The 16,406-nt window shown below is 36.0% G+C and overlaps 2 protein-coding genes across 9 annotated transcripts in view; both read right to left on the bottom strand.

The window, feature by feature from the left end:
- Positions 1 to 3,296: 3,296 nt before the first annotated feature.
- Positions 3,297 to 15,623, bottom strand: LOC135614469 (tRNA (guanine(37)-N1)-methyltransferase-like). Of its 8 annotated transcripts, none has more exons than XM_065111872.1 (11): positions 14,935 to 15,588; positions 12,775 to 12,872; positions 12,401 to 12,505; positions 11,022 to 11,082; positions 10,763 to 10,826; positions 9,032 to 9,533; positions 8,830 to 8,940; positions 8,078 to 8,200; positions 7,542 to 7,648; positions 3,961 to 4,035; positions 3,297 to 3,664 (listed from the first exon to the last, which is right to left on the bottom strand). In XM_065111872.1, exons 1-11 carry the CDS (start codon positions 15,240 to 15,242, stop codon positions 3,590 to 3,592), a joined length of 1,629 nt encoding a protein of 542 aa, XP_064967944.1. In that variant the 5' UTR covers positions 15,243 to 15,588; the 3' UTR covers positions 3,297 to 3,589. The 8 variants fall into 8 exon arrangements, with proteins under 8 accessions (XP_064967944.1, XP_064967942.1, XP_064967943.1 ...); XM_065111870.1 differs by having other exon boundaries at positions 10,751 to 10,826; positions 14,935 to 15,452; XM_065111871.1 differs by having other exon boundaries at positions 8,830 to 8,928; positions 10,751 to 10,826; positions 14,935 to 15,444.
- A 536-nt stretch (positions 15,624 to 16,159) lies between these two features.
- LOC135614470 (dolichol-phosphate mannose synthase subunit 3-like) overlaps positions 16,160 to 16,406 on the bottom strand; it is a 3,346-nt gene continuing 3,099 nt past the window's right edge. The window contains exon 4 of the mRNA XM_065111878.1: positions 16,160 to 16,406. This exon is cut by the window's right edge and continues 42 nt beyond it. Coding sequence (XP_064967950.1) covers positions 16,389 to 16,406 — 18 coding nt within the window. The 3' untranslated portion in view covers positions 16,160 to 16,388.

Genomic DNA, 16,406 nt, shown 5'->3' with positions numbered 1-16,406 from the left:
TTTATGTTATTTGTAATTATCATTCTTATTAACATTAGATTGAGCCTATTAAATCTTTTCCAAGCATTCATTTTATTAATTTAATCGCTAGTGCTTTCATCAATTAAGGGTTCTTTCAATAAATAATACTAAATTAAAATTTAATACACTGAATTGCATATACTCTAACTATTCCAAATAATTTGAACTATACAATACATGAATACTAAAAATATAAAAGTGTATGGGAGAAAATTACACTATAAATTATAAAATAATATTAATATTTTAAATTTCTAAATATGATGAATTATTTATATCATTCATATTTTACCTTTGGATAAAATATTAATATATCTAATATTCACTCAAAATTATTTATGGATGACTAATATCATCCTTATGAAATAGTATTATTACCATTAAGTATACAACAATAAATTATAAGGATGTCCAAAATAATATTATCTTACCTTATCACATAATTATTTTAATATATTCTTCTTTGTGATTATCTAAATCTTCTAATTATGTATCATTACTAATAATATTTGTTATTATTATTTAAGAATAATTTTTAATATAATTTTATAACTTAATGATCTAGGCCACTTTGATGACTACAAGACCATTATAATAATTTAAAATATTCTATAAATGATAAAGTATTTATTCTAATTCATATCTTATAAGTCTATCATCCTATAACTACAAGTTAAATAAAACTTAAGGATATAAATTATAAATAATATTCACCAAATATTCTTTAATCTAATATATACAGAAATAGTTTAATATTAATAAAATAATAATCATAATATTTATTAAATATTAATTAGTATAAAAGAAAACTCATATAATAATTATAGTTATGATAAAACATAAATCATATTTTTTATATAAAATAAATATTATTTCATAATATTAAACATATGCATGCGAATAATTACATAAACATCTAGGAACAATAATTGAAATTTACTTACCACAAGCAAAAAATTTTATCAATATATCATATGAGAAAATTATAAAAAAATCATAATTTATATTTTTAATTTCGTATATTGGTACCAATCAACATTATTTAATTAGATAGGCTCAGAATTAGGCTAAATATTAACCTAATTAGGTTAGCCAAATACTAAAATTGATCAAAGTAAAAAATTAATCAAAATTTAGCTTTTTTCAAATTCGATCAAATGAGTTTGATCGAATCTAAATCCAATCAAGTAGTGAAAATATAGTTAGAATCAAGTCCAGTAAAAATATTTGATTAAAACAAATCACATTTATCAATTTTATAGTTGAGAAGATAAGTTAGAAATATTTGATTTTTGATTGGTGAAACTATAATTTTTGGATATATATTAAAAATATCTAATTTTTCAAGGACGTAATTATTAAAAGGACACCGATTGAAATAAAAAAAGTTCATAAGGGCAAAACTAATCCCTTTCGGTTGTCATAGCCACCGGTGAGGAATGCGACCACTGGTGCACGACAGTTTGTTACCTATAATCATTATGATGCATAGCCATCCGTTTCCTGTTGACCCGAATTCAATATTGTTCAATGACATAGTGCAACCATCGCTCGTCGACCGTTGTTCATAGGCAATCCCTCATCGATGTTCCCTTCTCTCATGCGCGGTTTTTATCGCCGCGCAAGTCTCATCAATCGCATGTGTTCGTCATCAACCAACAACCCTTGCGGTCATTACATAGCCACTATGAACTACGGCCTTCGGCTTTTCATCAACATCGATCATAGCCAATAGACACTACCGCAACGCCATTGCTACCATCGTCAATCAAAGACAGCACCCTGCCTTGCTTTGATACAACGCACAACAGTCCCACTATGTGTGCAGTCACCAGCAACGAAGGCATGCCACCTAGACTTCTACAAGTAGCATCGACACACTGACGATTGCCATCCACGCAATCATTGCTCGCGATAGGGCCAACAACCAACGGAGGTCGCTGTCCTCAATAGAGTTGTTGTAACAAGCTGCCGACAATAATCCGCCAAACAAATACAAGCAATTTGTCATGGTTGCACGGATGTTACATCGCCCGTAAATAGCCAAGAAGAGATCGGACAGGATAGATGAGATAGAAAAATATATCAACAACAAAGATCGATCGTTCGAGCCTTATATAATCAAAACCGAATAAGATATTTTCAAAAGCGAAGAGTACTAATAAATATATTTAAATACAAGAGAGATCTAATATATTTTTATGATATAAGGTATTTGATTTGGACTTTGATACCAATTGTAACTATAAAAATTATAATTATGCTACTATTATGCAAAGAAAAAAACTTTAATGTTAGAATCGAATTCAAATAACAAAGATCAGGATTTCATAATATCATTCAGAAAATATTTATTTGATCTATAAACATATCATCATCGGATCCGTAAGATGTAAGTAGACTTGGCTTCTCTTCTTTTTTTAATGCTAAGCAACAGTGCCTATTGTACCTGACGTGAGCATTGACGGTGACGGACTCTTGCCGTCGCATTTGAGGTCACCGTTGATGGCTCGAATCGTGGGCACAAATCCTTAGCCGGAAGCCATGAGCAAGTGATAGTTGTTCATCCAAAACCACAGGGCCGTCTTGAAGGAGACAACGGGTTCTTGGCCATGGTTTCCAGGGCGTCGAGGTCGTCGAACCCGATGCTGTTGCCGGCGAGGCGTAGTTGAAGTTCCACAAGAGCTGAAGAGGGCCGTGGCCGTGGTAGTTCTTCCCCGCGACGCACGGCCACTGGGTGTTGTTGCTATTGTCGTAGTAGTCCCTCGATGCGCCATTGACCTCCTCTTGTGGGGTATTTATAGAGGGAGAGAAGGTTTCGTGGAGGCAATCATCCATATCAGAACATCACCTTCCTCTCCTCAGTGTTGTTCGCGTTCATCTCTGGCGATCTCAAACTTGGACAAAGGCCAAGTTTCATTCTGCATGGTCTTTCTAACGCTGGATTGGCCAACAATGGTTTGGCAGAAAAGAACTACTTCCGTTCGACAAGAAGTGGTGGAAGGATTCCAAATGCCGATGATTGAAATGAGGTCAAAGGTGGCCTTTCATAAACTAGTCCATGATCGTTGGATGGTCTCTTCCTACAAAGAATATATCTGTCCATGATCCTTGGATGATCTCCTCCTACAATAATATATCTGTAACCATGTGATGTCTGTCTTTCCTTCCTCAATTCACACAAAATAAAGCTAAATCAGAAGTTTAAGTGATACACTCTTCTCAAAAGTCACAAACATTTCATGTCTGCCTTTCCTTCCTCAATTCACACAAAATAAAGCTAAAAATCAGATGTTTAAGTGATATACTCCTGTCAACAGTCACAGAAACATTTCATGTCTGCCTTTCCTTCCTCAATTCACACAAAATAAAGCTAAATCAGATGTTTAAGCGATATCCTCTTGTCTAGGTTAGAATTCATGGTTTTCCAATCATAGTTATAGTCAAAGATACATCCGACACTATAAAGCTGGTATATAGTTCGATACCGTCAAACTTCCGTTGGGCGCTGATACATCTCCGGCAAAGTTTACGCATTATATAGTTATTTTATCCATATCAAGCTATTTCATTCAGCACCAACGTTATTAACATCTCCGCAACAGGTCTCTGTTGGTAGCTTGAAGCTTAAACAGAACATAGCCTGAAAACATAATAATAGGGAGAAAAGGTTATGCAATTCAAAAAATAATGCAAAAAGACAATGAAAAAAATCAGGCTCTTTGCAGGTTATTACAAAGAAATATGATCAACAGGATAAAAGAAAATAAATAATCGAAGATTTAACTCCTGATAATTTTAAGTCGTCACAGTAATTGGATGGAGTATGTTGCTTGGATTCTAAGGCCCATGCTAGGTCTGCCGCCCTAAGCTGTGACCACAATGAGAACTGGAATTGAAAACGACATATTTAGAAAAGTAAACAATGTATGTTAATACCTTGTTGGGGGCAACGTCCCTGACCCGATGGAAAATTGGGTCTGCTATCTTAGTACTCAAAAGAGACTCTGCTTTCTGCAAAAGAAAGAGATCAAAATTTTCAAAATCACTAAATAAATGAATTAAAGAAACAGTGCTGCAGCAATTTGAGCAGATATTTATGAAAAGACTGTAGGTTGGCCTTCCACTTCAAATGAAAAAATTGGTACAACCGGAAGAATACTTTCGATGTATTGAAAAGAAAAAAGAAAACAAACGTAATGCAAATGTATTGTGTATGATAGGAGAAATTAGACAATTCCAGGTATGCTGACATAGGCAAATCATATAATGGCAGCAAAAAGACACTGATCTCATTTAGCCACAAAGATTATCCTCAATGTAGCTTTATTGATGGCTACATCAGTAGACAATCCAAGGATCATCACATTTTTCACTATTATCTCTGATCAAGCCTTCTTAGTTTCCACCACCTCTCCAGATACCGCCAATCCGAAGTCTAAACCAAGAATTTGATTTTATCAGTATGTCCTTGCAGCAACATACTGACACAGTATATCATGGGCTTTGCACCAACCAACACAAGCCAAATTTGATGAAAGGGGGTGCCAATACACCTGTAACACCAAATGAAACTCCATGCCGATAAAATATGGCATGCCTGGCGCACCTCAATATGGTCAGTCCAAGCACTATTTTAAATGGTTTGCTTTCATAATATAAGAGAAAAAAATCCTTTTCAACCTTCTCTTTTTGTTGAATGCAGATAAAAGATACCAAAAGCTTTTGCTTTCTGAATTTTCTGAACTTCAGTTTTAAATGCATTTCAAATATTTTTCAATGAATGTGGAACTTGCCCTTGTTATTTTTGTTGAGATCAATGAATCAAACAAGGGAACATTGTTTCGCCCAGACCGATACAAAACAAGCTAATGTACCGGTCCCAGTATGAATTCGATACACGGGACCACTCAAACGGGGGCAGTCCAGTTCGCCATATTAAATAAAATGCATCTGCTTGTGTCCTAATGGCGTCTCATGCTCAAGCTGGACCCATCGTGAGATCCTTTGCTGCACATCGCCACAGCACACCGCCGCCACCTACCAGTGCATGCTTCTTCTCCTCCTCTTTCTTCCTCTTCCTCTTCTTCCTCCTTCATCGTCCTCTTCCTCCATCACCTCCTCTTCTTTCTCTTCCTCCCTCTTCTCTTCTTTCTTTCTCTTCCTTCACCGTCGCCTCTTCTTTCTTCCTCCTCCTTCCTTCCCTTCCTCCACCACCCCTTCCTCTTCTCCTTCTACATCTTTCTCTTTGAGTTCTTTCTTTTCAAATCACCAGTACGTACTGGTGTACCAGATATTGGTACACCGATACTAAGTGGCATGTATGGGTATGACCCAAACAGTGATACGGGTCCGATACCCAAAACGGTGGTCCTTGAATCAAATCATACTTTATGTTATAGTATCAAACACTTCTTTACATTGATATACCAGAATCTGCTGTATTTGACATATTTGTTACTCTCATTAATCAAATACTATTAGCAGCAAATATAAACCAACTTATCTTAACAAGATCATTAGATTCATCCACAAATAATGCAGACAGATAGAAATTAATCTGCGGTGTGGTGCAACATGTAGTAATCAAAAGGTCAATTGTCTCACCCTATATCGTCCATATACAATTGCTCCATCATAGATATTCAAATCAAATTAAAGTATCTTTCCAGGCTTTCTTTCTTTCTAAAAAACAACATATTTTATGATGACCTTTCAAGCAAACAAATATTATGTGCAATTCTTTCTTCTTTTCTCTATGTTCCTTTTATCAATTGTCCATTAGGAAAGAGTCAAAATTATATGGTGGTTCTTTTTAACATGAAACCATAGTAGTTTTATCGAACATTGACTTGACATCTTATTTGTTGCTTAATTGAGCTCTTTCCTAAAGCTTTTATAGCTAGGAACTATAATTTCTTAAAATTTTGCTCTTGATATCATATTTGTTCTTGTATACATGCACCACAAAAGATTTTCCTCTATCCATTGGTTTTCTTGGATATCTTAGATTTATTAGCTTGTCAAACAGAATAAGAAACCAAATTAAATCTTTATTTCACAACTTCTCTATATACCTAAGTATATCCAAGGTTGAATCTAGATGATGTCTTACAATAAGCTATCAGATTTTGAATTGTTAGATCTTATTCTTTAGAATCCACCTGAGATCAATAAAACCAACTGAATTGTTTAAGCGATATCCTCTTAAAATTTTGCTCTTGATATCATATTTGTTCTTGTATACATGCACCACAAAAGATTTTCCTCTATCCATTGGTTTTCTTGGATATCTTAGATTTATTAGTTTGTCAAACAGAATAAGAAACCAACTGAATTGTTTAAGCGATATCCTCTTAAACAATCCAACTTTTTCTGTTTTCTGGATAAGTGGCACGATCACCATCCCAATTCAAAAACCTTCTTAGAAACCAAAAGTAAGGTGCCAGCCAAAAATATAACTCGGAATACATTTCATGCAAAGGCCTTGTATGACATGATCAGTAGTAACACATAATGGAATGTATTATACAGTCGCTGTCCTGCACATGCACTGCATGTAGTTGTTTAAACCCTGCCTAAACCCCAAAGAAGAATTATTGATATATTTGGTCTTTGGCTAAAGAGGGACACAATTAGGTTACTGTTTTCAAGTTTAAAAACATCTGTGTACCTATCGTTGTGCCAAGATCCAAACTATAGGATATGGTTAACAAAAGTTATGTCTAGTGACTACAGGATAAAAATGACAATAGGACAAAGATTCACATGTCATTCAGTAAATTTTGGAAAGAACCAACAACTTGGCATAGTTACCAGCAGATATCTTTTATCAAGTGTTGCACAAGCCCGACAGTGAATCTGACTAAAAATCTTAAGTCCTCTCTGCATCAGATATGCAAATGTAGGTGCCTCAGTGAAATTTTACTCTTACACAAAAAGAATTACCCATTGAAGCACAGCGAGTTGGTTCCAACCTTCTTGTAATCTAAAATATCCTTGCAGCTATTATAATTAGCTTCCAGCAGTTCCCGACTGAAACTGGTGTAATACTTACAAAGTACAAACTGTAAGCACACAGGCTTATCCAGTACCAAGATCGAATAAAAAACCTTAGCTTCACAATACAACTGGATGTAGTTCCCTCTGTGTACATCCCCTGACTGTTACTTTCTTATATAACTAATAGTTAGTTACTTTCTTTGTTCCTTATTTGCATGATTAAATAAAATTTAACAAAACTAGCAGGGAAAGACACTAGAGAAATACTAAGATTTGAACTGCAAGCCCCTTAATGGCTTGATTAAGATGTCTAATGTGAACTGTGGTATAGACTTTGAATGATTAAACTTTTGGAAGGTAATATCCTGAGCTTTGAGGATCAATAAGAAAGAAAAGATATTTTAGTTTATTCAATTTGAGAAGGTAAAATAGTTGATTAGAAAGTTTTCAGAATTAGCTTATACAAAGTACAAGAACACAAACAATACAAGATCATAAATCACGTGTGAAGGACTCACAGATAATATTGATTCTTTGGTTTCAGTTGATCGAATGAAGCAATAGCAGTGTATCCAAGGTAAAGACCCCCTCCAGTGTTCCCTTTGAATAAGGCCCTTAAAGACATCTGTTTGGTCATTCACCATTAGTCAAGAAGATTACAACAATAATAGTCATTCATTTGTCATATTTCACAAGTAACCAAGTAGATATAATCCAAGTGAACAAAATACCAAGTAATACTAACCTTACTAGATATTATAATGATAACCTCATCAGAGACAAACCTACATAAAAAAATAGCTGCCTAGGAATTGCACGAGCCATCGAAGATCTATCAACTTTACAAACAGGACCGAAATAGGTTTAGGTGTATTCATCATGGAGATGGAGGTAAAATATATTAGACAGCCAATGTAGATATGTATATCTGTTCTCTAAAAATTTTAATCACTGCATAACCAATGGTACTGCACCTTATAACATTCTGTATATGTTAGCTGGCCAAACCATTTCATTCACAATTCCACTAAAAATGATAAAAACAAAAGCTCACCTAAAAAATCCAAAGCAGAAGCTGGAAGATTCATGATTACATGGTCAACATGCTCCCATGGCCTAAACACTGTTAAATGGAAGCCTCTGATTCTCTTGTTGGTATTCCTATTTCCCTGAAACACTGCAATTACAAATCTCTCTTCAGCAATTTGATCTAAAGAAGAAACCATAACTATATAACAAGAATGGAAGGCCAATAGGATGGTAAATATTTTTCAATGGTAATTTCCACAATTATTACTACAAGATACTCAAGATGCCAGAAGTGAGGCAAGGAGATGTGTGACTACACTCCTCAGAAAGGGTCTCCTTAATTAGGCAGCTCTTGAGGTATCATATTATGTTAAGGTCTGTCATACTTGTGTGCTCAGTATGTAAAGGAAAAAAGAATCGGTTTCACCCTGTCTACATGAAAGAAAGTATTTCATAAGAGATGCTTTCTAATTACAGGCAAAATTGCCAATAGAAAAAGACTTCTGCTCTTGTTTCTCAATAGCAATATTCGGTAATCAAGATCTCCATACTATTTTGAAAACTATATGTTAACAATAAGAGTCCATCACATAACAATACAAAGTTTAAGACTAGTGCTATTAGTCTAAGTTGTAGCAGAAAAGTAATTACTGATGTTTTAATTCAGACACCAGTTTGACAGGCTAGACAGGGACCATTATAGCAGGAACATGGAGTTATTTAACACGAAAATTTTCTGAATTTAAATAAATACTCATACACATTCAGCAAACATACCTTCGCTAGCCTTGTCCAGCTGTCTTTTAACAGCAGTTTTTTTTTTTACAGATGACCCATTTACAGAATCTTGATTATCTTTTCCAGCATTGAGCATTTCTAGGGTAACAACTACAATATGGTTAACAGTTATTGTAGGAGTGAAGGGGAAAACACATGCACCTATTCTTGACTTAGTTATGAATTCCTCCGGTATCCGTACCTTCTTTTTCATCGGTTGCTAATTTGTGGTAATGATCTTCATTTGAAACAGCTTCTCCAGTTTTTTGCATACCATCAGAATCGGGCACTGTCATTACATGGTGCATGAAAGCCCTTGCATCCATGTTATATGCAAAAACACGGTCCTCTACCTTGTTAATATTTGCATTAATCCGTAGATAATGAACACTATCAGGATTTAAGTCGTTTGCATATACATGGCAACCTTTTCGTGCTGCTGGAATGGAAAAAGGACCTATTCCAGCAAACATATCACAAATTGTCTCTCCTCTTTGGAACAATGAAACCAAGCGAATGTGTTCATGTTCAAGTCTCGAGTTCCAATAGACCAAGCTATAATCAAGTTTAAATGTAACACCATACTGCTTTACTTCAGTGACCATATCACTTTTTCCTGCTAGAACTTCAAAAGTTGGCACTCGAAACTCATTTGTAATGGTTCCAATTTTATTCACCACAGTTTGAATTATTGGCTGATTTTTCTGCATGTAGGAGCAATAAAAGAGAGATTACACAAATCTTAATTTAATTTTGCAAAATAATCAAAGGAAGAATGCTATTAGCATTCAGCACAAATAATTCCTATTCACTGTTGATAATGGGAAAGGAGCAATTGGAATATCATGCTGTGCATATATAACACTTGAAATGATCAGGTGAAGAAACACAGATACACCATGAACGAGAGAGAGAGAGAGAGAGAGAGAGAGAGAGAGGAATCTAAAGTTAATAATTTCTGGTAGGAAGGAGGCAGGACAAGCAATACATTAACTTTTGCAAACAAGTATCAGTTGTTCATCCAGGTCAGATGATACATGTGCTAATCTAACTTGGGTGCACATAACTTCTACACTAGGGGTTCACTGTTTTAAGGTGCTCACCAACCTAGGAGCAGTTATACATAATTATATGTTAATATTTGCTATTGGAATGGTCCTTAATTAGATAAGCTAACTCCAGAAATTCTAGGATTCAGCATATCTAACATTATGCACTGGTAAGTCTGTTCTTTTGATGAGAGAAACAAAAAGTATGATAGTCTAATATACATGTGCACCTATGTATTTTTGCAATTAGATATTGACACTGTTAAGCCATTCCTATTTGACTTTTGATGTATGGACTTTTTATCAAGTATGGTGCAACAGAAAAAAGAGACAAAATGTGATGGTTACACTAATTAATGTGGTTTTGCATTATACCAGGTACCTCACATCATATGATATGTGAATGACCTAAGAACAGTAATACTGATTGGTCATCTTAGCTCACCAGTGAGTGGTTTAAAATATAGCTCCAGCATAGGCACACTTCTTGGTTGTTCTTTAACAACAGTGCTATTCATACATAATTTGTCAAATGCTCACAAGCTTAAGAAAAAATTGGGAAATGTTGTTGGTGGAATGGTGTTGGGAAGATAACTTTGACCCCATCAATGGGGTTGGATGGTGTTGGGAAGGGGATTGGTTACCACAAAGAGAGGATCCTTAGCTGGGGATTGACAAAGACGGTGTTAAAATAAATATCTTTATCTGTGATTATAACCCTAAACTTATGGCATTGTACATGTTTACATCTCCTTAGACATATAGCTGTCTATTGCTGTATGATGCAAACAAGAAGCTCAAAGCTCATTCATGATTAGAGAGTATCTGCATGAGGCAGGTATATACAAGAAAAAAAAATCAGTAAGACATACATCATATATAACCTTTGCGATGACATCCTTATAAGGAAGTTGGTCTTCTGTCAAATTCAGATGAGCAACATGTCCTGTAGAGTGAAAGAATATATTTTGTTAATATAACAAGCCTCAGCAAATTAGACACTGCAAATAGAAAAGTCAAATTCGAAAGTAGAATAAAGAATTTTTGACAAAGTGAATAATCATCTTCATAAGTCATAGATAACAAAAACTTGCATAAACCTTAAGAAGCAATAGAACAACGGATACTAAAAGGAACTTAACTACTGTTTCAAAGGAAGTTGGTACCTCCATTCCATGGGGTAGTATTTGCTTTAAAATATGATCTGCAACAAGAGAATAAAGGTTTAAAACAAATTATTCCTATATGCATGTTAGACAACCAGAGATTATCAACAGCTTATCATTCTAGGTTTCAAATTTACCTTTAATCCCCTATATACTTGATATATAATGAAATTTCAGTTTAATTGGAAAATGTCAGATTATCATTCTACCTTCCTGATGGTTCACCCATTATCTGCAATAAACAGGATGCTAAGATGACAGAAATGGTCTATGGGTGCAGAAAAAGATGGAGGCTGTAGCAAGGGACTAGGTGCAATGACAAGAAGAATAAGGCCATGTCAGCAGTCATGAAGATACACTGGCCAAAATGGCAATGTATTAGATGATTATGGAGGTCGACACCAGGCAAATGATAATGGTGGGTGACAGCATGCATGGTAACCTAGTTGTTGCAGAAGGCATCATCATTGATGTAGATGGAGGTGGTGCTGCAAGTAGCAGCAGCCCTGATTTGTTAAACGCGATGAAGATAAATGTAGCAGAAGTAACGATGGAGGCGAAACTGGGAAATTTTGTGAGTGGTTGTAGTGGTTGTATATGCCAGGAAATAGCATTGGCTGGAAGAAGTATGGTATATTGGTGTAAGTTTTGCAAGTAAGGTAAATGGCCAATGTAGGAAAACATCAGGGATTCCAGCAAGGAGGTAGCAAGAAGACCACCCATGGTAAGTGATCGTTGCGGTGATGTCAGGAAGAAGTACGAGGTTCAATGTTGATTTTGGTGGTGGAGTACAAAGGTAATTGCGAGTCTCATAATTAAGGAATTCACTAGGTGACATTCTATAATACGGGGAAAAAATGAATTAGTTGCACAAAGAGTATCAGGTAGTGAGTTATTTCCTTAGAAGGTCCACAAAATTCACAGATCAAGCGTTAGTTACAGAAAGTAGCATCTTCACATTTGTGTAGTTCTGAAAAATACAAGACTTGATGAATTATCAACCAAGTGTTTTCTAAGAACTGCAAAGGTCTCCAGGCCGTTGCCTTTTGGTAAATGGGTATTATCAAATGCAAGGCCATACTCTTTAATGCTTCACCCATGGTGGCTCGTAGAATAACTCTTACATAAGGCATTTCATATTTTATTTTTTTCATGGTCTTAGGAAAACTGCTAATAGAACGTAATTTGGTGGGATGAAAACCTGGAATTAAATTTAAGGATGAGATTGTAATAATCCTAATATTTCCATGATCACCTAATTGTTTGTATATCCTCAACGAAACAGGGCAAAAAGCCATATCAATGAACTACAGTTAATAAGGTGACTAAACATGAAGAGTGTCAAATGCAACTAACCTGCACCCCAATATGAATATCCTAGTGTTAATGAATATGGCACTGCTTCAATGTTGCATAGACCCTTTAGGGGATCCAACACATGACTTGGAATTTCAGATAAATCTGTACTAGAAACAAGATAAAATTGTTAGCTGAAATACATGAGAGAAGATGCTTAAATACAACAATGAAACAGCATATATTACTCTAAATAAAGAAACAAATATTGCTATACTCTCGGGGGACTTAGTTCCTTTGTTTAATTTTTCCTGACTAGTGTCTCTCTGAATAATCATAACAGATATAATTGCAAAAAGAATAAACACAAGAAATAAACTAGACTTTACAGCTGCATGAAATCCAACTTCTAATATTTAGGCATAAAGCCTCACCAGAATTTTGTATCTTTTCAGATAGTATGACAAGACGATTTTTCTCACTAGTTGGATCCTCAACAATGGGTTTGATACGAGCTCTGTCCAGCATATATCTGCAATGGATAACATTTCCATACTTTAAAAGTGAGGACAGCCTGCTTCGCAAGTGCAGGTGCATTCTAGATATTGGCCCAATAACTAATTGCATAACTATCTATATTTAAATAAGCAAAAAAGACAATAGCCTACATAAAAATGGATAGATGGTAGAGGGGATGATAAGTATCATAGATACTATAGAAAGACAAACATCTATTCCAAAATAAAGTGTCGTCATTTTGGCTGCCTCTTTGTCTCACAATCTCTTGCTATGAAGAATTGAAATTACAGACTGACACCAGTTTTGGTAAACTATTGGAATACCAACCTGTATTGCCCCATATAAGTGAATAAAATAATCAAAAAAAGGAATGTATATGTTCTGTATCAAGCTAACTCAATTCAACGAGAATTTTTTTTTAAAAAAAAAGCATCATACTATATTGCTATAAGTTCTAATACCAATACTTGGTCAGACTGGTAAATTTGATTGATATCTAAATCCTTGCTTGTCTTATAGTGTCATAAAAACGAAGATTGCCTAGCGAAATTTATATGGCCAAACTGAGTACATTAATTTGTTAGCAGTTTCCTTTAGGCTTAGTTGGGTGTGTATATCACTAAACATGACACCTGAGTACCACAAAAAAAAGGTAGGCTACTTACGCTAAACTTTGAGGCTTCCAAATTGGTCAATTATAGGATTCCTCTTCACCTAATTCTAAAAGAAACGTAAGACTTGAACGTGCTACTTAGACCAAAATTCTCATTTGGTTTCCACTATTCAATATGGTAACCAACTTAACTGCCACAAAAACTAAAACAAGAGATTTCTGTGAATAAAAAAGATGATTTAGGAGGTAAAAAGAAACACATTTGGAGATAAAAGATGGATTTGTAAATCCACCAAAATGGATCTGTAAGTATCCACTTCGGTTGTGCAGTCCTACCACTCTGCCCTTATGCATTATGTCATTAGGGTTCAGAGTTCAGACCACATATTAGTCGCATAGGATTATACTGGGCCATATATAGCTTGTGCACCCTCTTAAATTTCAAGCAGTTCTAGAGTTGTTTGGAGGAGAACCCTAATATTAGTGATTAGAGATTCTACTAACACTGAATAGAAATAGCACCATAAATCAACAAAATTGGCCAAAACAGTGAAACTGAATTTTTTAGGTTTAAATTCAATGTCTCAGTTTACACCAGCAATTTTAAACTCTCTTGAAAAAACCTACTAGAAGAACAACATTGTGCAAGTCAATGAACAATTGTTACTGGCTTTATAAACTATCGATGGACCTAGGTAAGTCCTATCAATGTCTCACCAACTTTGCAGGGATGCTTCATATCAGCCAATTGTTAAAGGAATATACAACAGTAATGTAAATGCTGTACTCTCTTCATATGTGATGTGTCAACTCAGCTTTCCACATTTCAGTTTATATATATAATTCAGCACCTCAACTGATGAAAGTAAGTCATTCATGTAAGCCTTGAATCCACTGCAAGATATCATCGTAAGCTTCTTATGCTTGACTTGCTACCACCAATGACAATGACCAATTCAAAGTGACCCAAAGTGACTACGCACCATCTCTTAAAATATTGATTGAAACTCAAGAAAGACATCAATTCCCTTATTCTTCTCCTTATAATGAACGTTGTCATATTGTATTTCTCTTACAAGATCCTCTATGGTACAAGACTCCTGTGAGGATTTATTGATCCATCCCTAGGTGGCCTCTGACTTTGTATGCTACACTGTGTTCTAGTTTTTCACATCGTAATAACTAATAATCCATTTAGTTGACAACCAAACACAATTTTTCATCCGTTAGCGTCCAAATACAGTTGCATGCTACACTGTGATCCTATAGGCAAAGAATATGTTCATCCGTTAGCGTCAAAATTTTTCGTCACTGTGATCCTATTGGTGCGTCGCGTGATTCCTCGTTCATATCTCTCTTCAACTCATAAATATTATTTCTTGAATTCCAGCATACCATACCAAACGGATGAAACAAGTTAGTAAAGAAGAATGAAGTATATTTCAACGGTTATAGCACTCACCCGTGGAGGAGGCGGCCGACGGACGTGCAATGTTCCCGTGGAATCCGGAGAGACCAGAGCTGGAGATTCACGTCAAATTTGCTCTCATCCAACAACGACACCTCCGCCTCCCTTCCCCTGTGCTCGTCCGCCTCGGATATAGGCTTCGTTGCTACTTGACAAGAACCGACCTCGCCTCGGCTTGTCGGATTCGTGCCGCCATCCTTGGGTTCCGCCGGATGGGCCTCCCGGGATGGGCACACGGAGCCGCCCCCGGTTAACAGGACGGCGGTGCGGGCGGCAGAAGCTTCGCCAGCCGCCGCATCCATGACCTACGGAGAACAACCGAACTGACGCAGAGAAATGGGTACGGGTTTTCTTGAACCGCGACACCGACTCAATTCCTGAACATAATAACCGAACCGGTCTACGTAAATCTTGATTATAAAATCGAACCAATCCCGGTTCGATCCGGTCGCGCGATTTGGGAGATTTGGTCAATTAACCCCGGTCTCGACCCAGACGTTGGACCGCGGGACCAAAGACTCGGACTCTTACTTCGGTCCCACCTAAACATGACCCCTGATTGGACGCCGAGTGGCCCCATGAAATGGGACCCACTTGTCTACTGCCTCCTCTTTATGCCGACATTTCTTGCACAGAGGCAACACTGTGTAAACTTTCTCATCAAACTGTTCCTATAATGCTTAATCTTGCAGAACAATAAGAAAAATAAAAAAGACGAGAAGGTCAAAAAAAAAAAAAAAAAGTGCAGGATAAAGTAGAATGAATAGGAGGAAGGAAAAAAAAAGAAAGAGGACTAGAAATAAGAGAACCAAGAAAATGTAAAAGACCAGAAAGGTGAGGTGCCACAAAGCAAGGAAGAAAGTGTATAAAGAAGAAAACGATGAAGAAAAGAAGAAAGAGATGATGACAAACAAATTAATGGTGGATGGGCAAGAAGAGGAGACTGAAGGAAAAAATAATAATGGAGGACGTACAAGAAGAGAAAGAGAAGAATAAACGAACAGGAAAAAGGTCCCAACATGTCATGTGATGGCAGAAGGATGGCAAAAAGAGATTAGAATGCACACACTTTTTTGCAATCTTTGATGACACTTTGCCTCAGTCTTGCAAGAAAGAAGTTACTGTTCAAGCAAAATAAATTTCCCTGCAGGATTTCATAGATACAGTTGCGCAGTTACTATAGTAAATAGAAATTTACCCAAAAAGAACAGCAGCCAACTGTAGATCACACGATAATTTTTTTCTTTCACGTTCCGGAATGTCATGCGATATATAACAGAAGGAATGACAACTGACTACTATGAATGAGTCTGGAAGATCCATGAAAGAAAACCCAAACTGCAACCCTCTATTGATAGTTGAATGAAGACCAGGAGGGAGTAGGGAAAACTCCTGGAGTCACAGTATAAGGTGAAAACACATAAACAGCTCCAAGTATGAAATCCACTTCAATCAGAGCCAACATC

The sequence above is a fragment of the Musa acuminata genome, chromosome BXJ2-6 (genome assembly GCF_036884655.1).
Source record: "Musa acuminata AAA Group cultivar baxijiao chromosome BXJ2-6, Cavendish_Baxijiao_AAA, whole genome shotgun sequence".
Lineage (NCBI taxonomy): Eukaryota > Viridiplantae > Streptophyta > Magnoliopsida > Zingiberales > Musaceae > Musa > Musa acuminata.
Note: the sequence above shows the minus strand (reverse complement) of the source record. Positions and strands in the feature narration are given on the sequence as shown.